General features: G+C 36.7%; 1 protein-coding gene across 1 annotated transcript in view; it reads right to left on the reverse strand.

Annotated features, from left to right (window-relative positions):
• Positions 1–1,886: 1,886 nt before the first annotated feature.
• The window catches only part of SLC15A5 (solute carrier family 15 member 5), a 92,569-nt gene continuing 82,358 nt past the window's right edge, over positions 1,887–12,097 (reverse strand). Inside the window, exons 8-9 of the mRNA XM_005570252.4 lie at positions 7,718–7,826; positions 1,887–3,210 (exon numbers count right to left, since the gene is read on the reverse strand). Of these exons, the coding sequence (XP_005570309.3) occupies positions 3,063–3,210; positions 7,718–7,826 (257 nt within the window). The 3' untranslated portion in view covers positions 1,887–3,062. The remainder of the gene's footprint in view (positions 3,211–7,717; positions 7,827–12,097) is intronic.

The raw sequence follows: 12,097 nt of genomic DNA on the forward strand, positions 1-12,097 counted from the left end.
ACATGCTAAAGTATGCCTACCTCCCAGAGTGGTGGTGCTAATCAAATGTGATAATATGTGTGAGAGCAACTTGTAAACTGTAAAAGGTGACATAGATGTGAGTTGTTACTATTAGTGGTTCTTTTAATTTCCCTGCTCTCTACAAGCAGACCTGAATTCTAGCAGCACCTGTGTGCTGTCATCACTTGGCTGCTGATTTTATTTGAGGGCTTTACTTATAAGTCTGGGACCAATAATTGTACGCTGGCTTCTCTTGTAGTGAGAGAATGGTAGATGGTAGATGCCTATCACCCGACTGGCTCAGAGTACCGGTGTGGAAGCTTTGTTTTCATAAAACAAGGGATCCTGACAGTTTTCAGAAGGGATTATTTTCTCTCCTTCAATTTGTAAATCGTGCAATATTATAATAGAAAACTTTTTGGAATTATGAGCTGTTATTTGGTGATATTGTTACTCTGATAGTTGATAAAACACTTTCAGAAACCAAGAGAATTAAAGGTTGGTTAGGGTGGAATGAATGCTATAAATCAAGATTGCCTGAAGGGGATATGTATGAGAGATAAGGGATTAAACTGAATAAAGAGGAAATAAGGAGAAATAACCACGGAGCTTGGGAACATTTACCTACTTTCAGGAGCAGATCTCTGCATGTTATTTTGTGCTATTAAAGAAATGATGAAATCACTCTGATGAAAACCATTTTCACTTATACATTTAGGTAATAAGAGTATGGTTTTCTTAATTTTGTATACAGGGTCAATGTAGTGACTTTTGGCTACAGTGGATTGAAGTGTTACAAGAGAAAAAGGAAGAGAAAAGAGATGTTACTGTCAGTTGTGAACAGAATCAGATGGGGTCAGACCTGTGCTCTGCGGGTCACAGAAAACATTTTCAAATACCTTGCATTTCAGGCCTTGATCATGGACAGAAATAGAGCACAGAAGGTGCTTCTTAGGGAAGTCTTCACTTTTCCAACCTTTTGCCGCAAGTGAAAAATGGAGCAAATGAGTGGCTGGGTACAGACCCTTGGCACCAAGTGGCTGGAGTAAATGGAACACTGCAGGGACACAGAACTTCGCCCGCCACTGAGCATATTACTGGAGAAATACAGTATGAAACCCAGCAGGCTTCTGCAAACAACGCATCCCTTTAAGTTAATTGGTGTTATATAGAAGCTGAAATGCTCCGCTTATTTACAAAGCTACAGATTTATGTAAAGCAAAACCAATTACACTTAATGCCTAAACTATTCCAGGTGCTCAATGATAATGTTGCTAGGCAGTAGAGAAGAAACTGCTGTGTGAATGCATCCTGTTCCGAATGGAAGCCTGTGTCGTTACTGCAATTTAGCTAATCACGAGTGTCAACGCCAACGTGAGGATTCTAAGCTCTTTTGGTGTTTGCTTTGGGTCAACTTTATAATTCTGTAGATCTTTCAGCTCTAAGGACAAGTGAAAGCATAATGAGCATCTTTTTCTATTATGATGTAGAAATTAAGGAGATGAAGGCAAATTTGTGGGGAGGGGGAGAACAAAATAAAGCAGGCCCCTTTTCTAACAGTAAGAGAGACTAGAGCTTCCCATTTGTACTGAGGTGAAGTATTTAAAGACTTCTGGCTCTTTTGGGTGTTCATTAAACCCAAATTGCAAACCTGGCATTTAACCTTTTGCAGCAAGGAAAGCTTCTAAGGAATATCAGGGGTCTGCCTCACTGTTTTGCTAGGAAACAATTGCTAAACAGAAAGGATTTGAAAAAGTTGCAGGAAAAGAATTTATGCCTGTACCAGCAAGTCTTTTCAGTTGTCCTCAAACAAAAAATAGTTTGAGTAACAGAAACACCTGGTGCTTTACAGCTCTTTTGCAATTAAAAATGCATAGCATACCTAATCAAGTTGAATAAGTCTTTTATTCTACAGACCTAAAATATTTTATGTATACACAAGCGAGGTGCATAATTGCAGAATAATTTGCAGTCAGCTGATAACACTCACCTGTCCTATCCAGCACGAATTGTCCTGGAAAGCAATGGCTTTTAAACTTTAGGGAACATGAGAATGATTTGGGTGTGCTTATTAAAACCACCAATTCCTGGACCCCAATCTGAAAAAAGATTTGGGTTAAGGCAGTCTGTGTAGGGGCCAGAAAGATTCACCTGTAGCAAACTGTCCTCAACCAGATTTTGACAAACACTGCTACTAAGAAACAGACATTAATTTTACTTGACTTTTTAAAAGATGAGTTTCCACATATTTTTGCTTATAAAAGAAGAAACTCTTAGAAGATAATTTTCTGAATGCATCTGAATTGGCAGTGGAGACCATAAGATGTTATTCATATAATTCCTTTAAGCATCTCTATTTGGTTTGGTCACTTACCCTCCTCTCAGCCCTCATTTGATCTTCCTGAGTTTCCTTCTTTCCTTTAATTCCAACTGTTCCATAACTTACATTTATTTTTCAACTTTTTTAGTATGTGGACATTCTCTTTGTTAAGGACATCTATTTTAGTAATACTGCTTTTAAATTCAGAGAAAATTTCCTTAATGAAGTCGTATCTTGATAGCATAATATTAAGAGCAAATATAGAAAATCATGTATATGTTTATTATTTACTCAGCTATATACAGTATATGGTCACAATGCTTGGCATGTAATAAGGGCTCAATAAGTATATTGAAAGAGAGTATATTAAAATACTGTCATTTTGCTTCTAATGACTCATTAAAACTCCAAAAAAAGGTCATATGCTTTCAATGGCTGAACCATTGTAGAAAGCGGCAAGGTACTATTGGTGTATAGAAAACTGTCATTTTTTTTTTTGTCATAGAGTAATCACCTAGGCTTTGAAATTATTTTATTAATTTTAATGCTATAGCATGTTAATGCAAAAGCATGACAGTTTGCTAGAAAGGTCATAATTAGTTTTTGTAAATAAAGTATACAGATGATATTTATAAAATCACCTCCATATATATGGCTTTTACACTAAAACACATAAAATGCTCAACTGAAGAAGAAAACAATGAATACTGTTCTCATAAGACAGGTAGACTCAAATACAGTTTCATAGGGCTGTCTCCCAAAGATCAATACTTGAAGAAAATTCCTGTATACTGCCATAAAATTTCAGAGACTTTTCGTGGAGGAGAAGTGTTTCTTCAAGATTACTTCCACGGATGTTCTGGTCATTAAAATGATTTAGATTACAATATCTAAAAAAGAAAGAAAGAAAGCTTTTCTTAGGACCAGATGTAGATGAATTGATAAATCACTTGCTTCCCTCCTGTGCTTGTCTACCTTTTATGATGGGCTCATAGATACTGGCACAACAGTGACGATTATTTAAGAGTGCTGCTCACCAAAACAGTCTTTTTAAAAGTACAAAAGGAGTTTTGTGACTTAGTAAAGTGTCTCATAAGGACCTTTAGGTGGCGCTTTTTTTACAATTTGCTGTGCTGTCTTCAATGCTGACAGAGAGATGGTGAGAAGGCTGAAAGCCTATTGACTTGACAGATTTCCTGGCGGTCAGGCTGCGTAAGAGGTTTACTGGGGATTTGTAAATTCAGTGCTGAGATTATGTGTAAAGCACCATTGTCAAAGAAGAATCCATGAATGTATTTCTAGAATGTGCACTCTCCATCCCCGACCTCCAGAAAAACCTGCCTTTCCAGTGTCTTCTAAGTACCAGTCCCATGCAAGGGTGGGATAGAATCATCCCATTTCGCAGATTGAGAAATTGAAGTTTCCAAGAGGTTAAATAACGCACTTGAGGTTCATAGCAGTAGTAGTTGGCAGAGTTTGGATTTGGAGCCAGAACTTGATTATTCTGAATCCTGGTCCTCTATGGCATACTGCCTCTAAAGACAAATTACTTTCTTAAACACTTTTGGGTAAGTTCCAGGAAAATAGGAACTTCAAATTGCTTTATTCACTGCTTTATTCCCAGTGATTGATACACAGTAGATGTTCAATAAATATTTGTCAAATGAACAAATGAATATCGGCTATAAGTTTAATTTTATCACATACACATAAGTTTCAAATATAGATGGGGTCAGTCATCTATTTTTGATTTGTGAAGGTTTCAAAAGTTAATTTTACCTTCTTTTCCTTTTCAATACATTACTAAAAATAACTGTAGCTGTAAGAGAATGAATACTGCCTGAACAACTCTGGTCATTTGTCTCTGATTTATGTCACTTTCAATGATTCCTACAGCATAGACACAAAAGATTACTGGAATATTTGACAAAACAAGTGCAATATCAACTTCTATGTTTCACAACACTGGAAGGACAGTGGTGTTAGTTATAAAAGCACTCTCTGCCCCCTCCCTCTCAAAACACCTGAAATTTCTTTTTATTTTGGCACCCAGTGTGGGATAGGATACATATTTATATAAAGCACTGTAGACATATTTACTTGCATTTACCTACTTCCTTCACCCCTAAACTTGAAAGCCTTGAGTATGACACGTCATCAGTGCACTATTTCAAATTTGATTGTGGAGGGATTGTTTTCAGTTTCTTCGATTTGGTACATGTGACAGGTAAATCTGGCCTTATATTTATGGATAATTCCTAGCTGTATGCAGCTGGGGATTTGAGATAATGTCCCAGTAACCCTCACAAGATTGGTTTGGCTCTAGGACTTAACAATAAGATTGTATCAGACTAATATGATGAACTTGGCTGTGGAGGTGTCTAGGGTGCTAAAACAGACCTCATCCTACCTGTATTTTGGTGAGGAGGTTGTTTCATAATTAATCCACTGTCCTCAAGATCTTGAGGGCAAGAATAAGTTGGGACTGCCTTGTTCTTGATAGATTTCCACTATTACCTGGCTCTGAACAGATACACCTTTGGGTTTGATAAAAAATGGGATTGTGATTACATACGTGCTGAGATTAGATATGATTTGACTTTACGTAATATGTTTCAATAATGCTGTCCCTGGGACATTGGTACTTTCCCCCATTTATTTGCATGCTTATTGTTCATTAGTGTTTGACAAAAACAATCAGTATAGAAAAAAATCGGAATCATGCACTCCTCACTGCAGGCACTGGTCTTTCTCTCTCAGGTTTCATACTGTGTCTTGCTTAATTCTTCTGACTTGGACTGTCCAATCCCAATGGCCAATAGGTTCCCAAGGCAACATGTGTCTTGGCATTGATGTCATTGGTTCTAGCTGCTTAATCTCTGGAGGCAAATGTTCCAGACTCTCCTTACTTCTGACATGTGACATTCATTCTTTTCCTGCGGGGTGCTGGTCAACAGGTAGTAGTGGGTAGAGTTACTTTAACTGAAGGAAATAGTTTTCTCCCAAACCGAGGTAGGAATTGTCAGAGAGCAAGAAGATGGCTCTTCTATGGCACTTGGAGGCAGCATAGTATAGGAGTATAGAAGCGTGGGCTTCAGAGACAAATCTGGAGTTGAATCCTAGTTGTGTGAACTTGGTCAATTTATTTAACTAGCTTTGCACTTTAGTTTTTTTATTTATAACGTAGAATGATAAGATCTATATGCCAAGAAGATGGTGGGGAGTAAGGGCAGTTGTTTGTGTGTGTATAGCATGCCACCCAAGATACACAGGCTGCTCAACACATAGAAAATTAATTTATTTCCTTCTTGCTTTGTTTGTTCCTCTCTCTCTATCTTTATTCCCTCCCTAAAAAAGTATGCAGGAGAAGAGAAAGTAGATAGGTGATGGAGAAGATTTGGTAAGAATCAGATTTATCTCTGAATGAACTTTACATTTGTACTTAGTCCCTTCTCATCTTTGGTTCCTCCAATCCCTGGTGTGTTGTATGTTTTTATTCTTACCTCCTCCTCTGCACTCCACACCACTATTTCTCGCTTCTTTACAGGAACTCACTAGTTCCACAATCAGAGAGAAAGAATCACACTTTAATATTTTAATTTGGGCCCTAGATGTTAGCTCCATGTAGACTACGAGTTTGCCTATTCAACTCTATTTCTCTATTGCCTAGAACAATGCTTAGCATGTTGGTTGGGTGGATATATTAATGAGTCAATCCCTGGGCTAATGGATTCTGGGTCCACTGCTAGTTCTACCTGAACTCTGTCCATTACTGCGGTCATCTTGGCCACACCTCAATGTAAGTGTAGGAGAAGCATAAAAAGGAGGAAGAAGACAGCATATGGCTAGGTATGAGACCATTCTAATTATAATTGCTAACACTTTGGAGCATTTACTCATCCTCACAAAAGCCTTATGACACAGTTAGTATTTTTATCATTTCCATTTTTCAAATGAAGTAACTGAGGTTTAGCAAGGTTAAACAGCTTGCTGAAGTTTGTATAGCATATAAATTGTGAAACTGGACTCAACTGGGGTAACTAAATTACTTCATGAAAGACAAGGATCAAACCTTACTACAGGATACAAAGTAAAAACTGAGAGACGGTGCAGGTTTTTGAAAATTGCTGAGTGGGCACCACTTACGTGTCTGGAGGCAGTGGATGGAGGGGAGAGGCCATGCCTCCAGTTTCCATTTCCATTGTGAAATCTGTTTTGCTATAATGCTAAGAACATTCCTGTTGGACCTTTCTGCAAAACTTTCTGGTTCTCTAATTTGATTTTCAATCTAAGAATGAGATCAGCATTCAGGAAAAGTATACACTGTGAAGGACCAGTTTGATATTTTATACACTTTGGAGTGTAAGAAATATAAAAATTCAGGGAGCCATTAAGGCTTTTAATTTTGTCATCAGTTCTGCCTTGCATGAGGTTTGATTCTTTCTTATACCAGACCATAAGCCTGATGAGAGCAGAACATTGGTGAAAATAAACCTTTATTGACTTACTGACTTTGTATCTTTCTAGTTTATGACACCACCTATCACATGGCTGATATTCAAAAAGAGATTTGTTAGGTTAATAAAATAATGACCTAGGCAAGGGTGAAGTGACAATGAATGAGATAATATATGACTAAATGACTAAAGAGGTAAATGGATGGAAGGAAGTAAGGAAAATGAAAATCTGTTTAGTTTCTGCTTCATGACAGACATTGTGATTAGTCTTTTATCAGTATTCGTCCCCCTAAAACCGACAAGAGGTTTTTATTTTACAGGTGTAAAAACAGAGGCCCAGAGAGGTTAGAGAATTTTCTCAAAAGTACACAGTTGTCCAAGAATATGTCAAGGGGGGAGAGAGAGAGAGAGAGAGAGGGAGAGAGAGAGAGGCTGGCAATGGATGGGTGGATGGATGGTAGATGGTACCTATTAAGCCACTCTCAGGTGGTCTCAGGCAACAAGCTAAGGGATTTTGTACAGTTTTTTTATTGGCCTTGAAATGGTCACTGCTGATTTAAAGGCCTGAATAGGATCCAAATCTCAAGCATCATTAGATTTCTAGCTATTTGTTTAATGATATTTGCTTTTAATGGTAATGATGCACTCGTTCTTATTATCAATATGCTTATTTCCAATTCTAAAGTGATGCTACATAGTGGAGAGAAAAATCTTGTGTTGGAACGTATTTTAGAATTTGTAAAGCACTATTTTGTTATGAGGATCGATGGAAAAAGTGAAGTCTAAATTGAAATTTCTTGCTCTGAATAATCTGTTGAATTTCTCTCATATGCTAATTTGTCCGGTCATGGTGTACAGAGTTCCCGCTGGCTCAGTGATGGTTCCCAGACCAATATTTCATGGACTCAGAAATTTTTCATCTTACCACACACTTACTTACCTTTGTGAAACACTCCAGAATCCCAGGACGTTCAACAATGTTAATGATGCCAGGAAGAAGAAGAAGCTTTCTAAATTGCCTTTGTTTAATGTGTTTGGAAACCAATTGCCTGTTTGGAACAAATGTAATTGTTATTCAACTGCAGAGTTGTAAGTTTCTGTGAATATTTTATCATTCCACAATTCATAGAGCTTTATTCGCTTCAGTAATATCCACAAAGCAAAAACGTTCATATGAAACTTGATTGTCAAAATTTATTTAATTATGTAATTAATAGTAAAATAAGCAAAGCACCCCAAATATTTTGAAGGTCACAAAACACTCTTAATTTGCATCACACAATATAGGTGTTAGAAGAACTGGTTCGTAAAGGTAATCCTGACTATTCCATTAACTTGCAGGAGCCATGTGTGTATCTTATTTCTCGTTATATTTCTAGTATTTAGAACAGTGCCTGGCATGTAGGGATTATTTGGCAAATATATAGTGAATGAATGAAAACTATTTTCTATGACCAGATAGTCTGTTTCATTTGCTAATTGTAAGGATAGTGAGATAATGTATGTAGGTGATAGATGTTAAATTATTTTCACAACTTTGATAAATCCAGGGCTACCTTATGATAATATCACAGACCTTACTGGTCAAATTACTTGCAATCTCTGGTTAACATGGAGATTTTCTTTTCACCTAATAAGTAAATTCTTCAATTTAATACCACCAAATAAAGGATCTCTACTTCCTTATGATGTCATACTGGGTATATATGAACCTATTCAAGATTCAAGGTAATTCCTTTAATTTGCTTCTAAGTTTTGACTTTTGCTTTGGATCTGTGCTATAACTCTATCTCTCTATCTCTGTCTCCGTCTTTGTCTCTGTCTCTGCCTCTGTCTCTGTCTCTATCCACACACATACTTTTTATTTCTTCAGTAAATTTTGGGGTATTGTTTAATGTATACAATAAAATGCATTATATTATACATATTATATATGTGATACTTATTTTTAGGCAATACATTAAAAACAGCAAGGGAGATCTGTTATTACCAAATGTATTTACATACCATTACAGAATGCCTCAAAGGAAAAATCTAACTTAACAGAGAGAATTTAACTGTCTCTCCGAATGGGCTGAATTTTTTTAATGTTATGCATTATGAGAACAGGAAATGATCATCTTTGAACACACAAATGCCAAGGTTTCATCATTTTCTTGCGTTTTTATAGGAACAGCTCCTACAGCGGGAGGTGAAGAGGGTGTGGGACCAGAGCAATCAGTCTATGACCCAGTAGGACTGGGCTTCAGTACCATCTTTGGCACACGGGTTGTAGGGTTGCTTCCTGCAGTGGAAAGTGGTTCTTGGCCTCTCCCTTGACAATGCATACTTTTAAATGGGATTTAACTGAAATATTCTGATCACAGTCAGCAAGTGCGTAAGTATGACAATTGTGATTAATTGTGCCACTTCGCATTTAAAGCTGTTTGTCTTCTGTCTTTTACCTACTCAGTGACTATTACTATGGATCAATAATGAAAATTAGCTGTGTCTATTATATTCTGGGACCTATGTCTGAAAGCTAGCCTAAATAAATTATAGGACAAATAAATAAAATGGTGAAGTGCAACTCACAAAATAGGTATTATTTTGTCAAAAGAACTGGGTTGTAAAGGTAATCCTGATTATGCTATTAATTTGCAGGAGCTGTGTGTGTCTTATTTATCCTTATATTTTTAGTATTTAGATCAGTGCCTGACAAATGGGGATTATTTGGCAAAATAATACCAAAATAGGTATTATGATAGGTATAAATAAGCATTACCATACCTATTTCATAAGTTTCACTTTACCATTTCATTTGGGTTCTATTATAATGAAAATTTATGGTTTTATTGCTACAGTGACATGATGCCTTTATCTGGTGTTTAGATGAGTAAATGAAGTTCGCTAAATGTTTCTCTATAAGTCTGCCTATTGGATATTGTGTAGCCTTTTTGATGTGTATATGTGTGCTTTTGTGTGTGTGCATGTGTGTGTGTGCCCGTGTATGGGTGCACACAGGAACTAAACATTTGATTGTACTTGAATGGGGAGAGTTGAGGTGGAGGTCAAGATAAGGTGTAATAATATCCTACGTATTTTCAGGAAGAACTAAACCATCCTTCTAAGCCTATTCAAACAGTGCTGTTTTTTCCCCTCTTGAATTAATGTCCCAATCGTATTTCCGACCTTTTCATTTCACATCAGCACTTTGCATGTCATGTGATTATACCTTTTTATCACCGTGTTTCTCTGGCTAGTGTAAGAGGAGTTTGCACAGAGTATGTGAAGCCTCAAAGTTAACATGACATTAATTCTTCTTAGAGCATGAATTCTGGTCCATAATAAGTAATTGAAAAGACTATCTTTATATTATAAGAGAGTCAGATGAGGAAGAAGAATATAAATTTTCTAAGATCTTTAAAGGTAAAACATAATATTTTAAAGAAATTTTGTCATTATGGCAAATGCCAGCCTTTGGGGAGATACCACTAGATCCCGCTGGTCACACCAGAGCATTCTCGTCACTGGGGAAGCTGTGGAAAACAGAAATGAGAAGTACTGTGACGTGGTATTTGGGAGTTTGGGGTGACAGGAGAGAAAGACATTTGTACTAGAAGAGTTAGAGAAAGATAATATAAATCTGTGGATATGGACAAAACATTTTGGAGTGGGATTATCTTTAAAAAAAAAGAAAAGAAAACCCCAAACCAAAGATTCCCATATCACGTATTCAAAATTTCTAGAATGCTCCTGTATTCATTCTTAAATATCATTTTTAGCACGTGACTTTCTAACGCTCATCATTCTAGTCCCATATTTTTGCCATATTTAGATATGATTTAACATTCTCTGTGTAGCTAATTTACATGGTAAAGAGAAGCATCGCCTGAATTGATAGCATGGGACAAACACTTGTATCAAGTCAGACAGAAAGATTCTTCAGGATACCTAAAATTTGCTTTATTTATATGGAGATTATCTGTGTATGTGAAGAGACAGAACTGTGTATAAAAATATATAGAAAGATCATGGGCTTTGGAGTCAGGTAGACTTTTAAAGTTAAATCTTGCCTTAACAGTATAGTCGTTGGGCAAATAACTGGACCACTTAAGCCTCAGTTTCTCTTCTATGAAATGATGATAACAGAATCTCCCTTACTGAGTTGTAATGAGAAGTTAAAGAGATAATGGTTGTCAAGGGCCGGACACAGAGGAGGCACTCCACAAACCTCAGATTATCACCTCCTCCTGCCTCCTTTCCAGGTAGCTCACACACCGTCATGTAGCCTGAGCTTCATCTTGGTCTGTTTCCTGTCAGATATTTCTTCATGTTCTGTGTGCCTTTTTTTTTTTTTTTTTTTTTATCGTTATCCCAGGACTGGTTGTAAAATGTTCCATTTAACATTGTCAGTTGACTCAGCTCTTAGGTACTATAACTTTATTTTAGTAGCTTATAAACTTTTATTGTCGTAATTCACATTTGTGCCATTTTTCATCTGACATTTCCAGTAGCTGATTGAAATCAGGAGCATCCTTGCAAAGGAGACATAGTGAAGACTTGAGGTCTAGAATGAGACTAACTAAACTTCTCCAGATCACAGGATAGCTGAACAGGAGCATGAGAAACAGTGTGCCACATAGAGTCTGATGAGTCATTCACTCACTGCCATTCGTAATGCCCACAGTGCACCCTAGTTACTACTTTCGTAATATAACCAGCTAGTTAGTAATAGTGTTCAACTGCTGAAATAGTAAAGGACTCAAAATATTTAGCATTGTTCAGAATTTCCCCAAATATCTCTTACTTAGCTACATGTATTTGTTCATTTGAAAGTCATTTTTTAGAATTTTTTTGTGTACCAGGAAATGTGCATTCCATGTTGCTTAAGAAAAGGGATTCATAAATTAGTAGGGTAATTATCCTGGAGCATTAGGCCTTGTAGACAGTAAGTAAAGTGTTTATATTTATCTGAAATTATCACAGTCATTTTAGAGACAAAGAATTGTAGAATCGTCTAGACTCGTTCTTTATTTTATATATTAAGGAGTGAAGGAACAGAGAGGTCAAGTGAAACATCACTCAGCAGAACCCTCATCTTCCTGCTGTTACATCAAATGTACGGCTGTAGTCCACCTCTTGGTGTTTAATGCAACTACCACTTTTATGCCTTTCTTTAACATCTTCTCAACAGTTTTAAAATGTCTGGATTTCAGTCTTTGAAATCACTTACCCCAAATTCTTTCTAAAATACCTAACGACATTTCTACTCCGGTCTTGAGACTGGCATTCAACCTACTGTGAGATTCTTAGAGCAATTTACACTACATTTAAAGCT

The sequence above is a fragment of the Macaca fascicularis genome, chromosome 11 (genome assembly GCF_037993035.2).
Source record: "Macaca fascicularis isolate 582-1 chromosome 11, T2T-MFA8v1.1".
Taxonomy (NCBI): domain Eukaryota; kingdom Metazoa; phylum Chordata; class Mammalia; order Primates; family Cercopithecidae; genus Macaca; species Macaca fascicularis.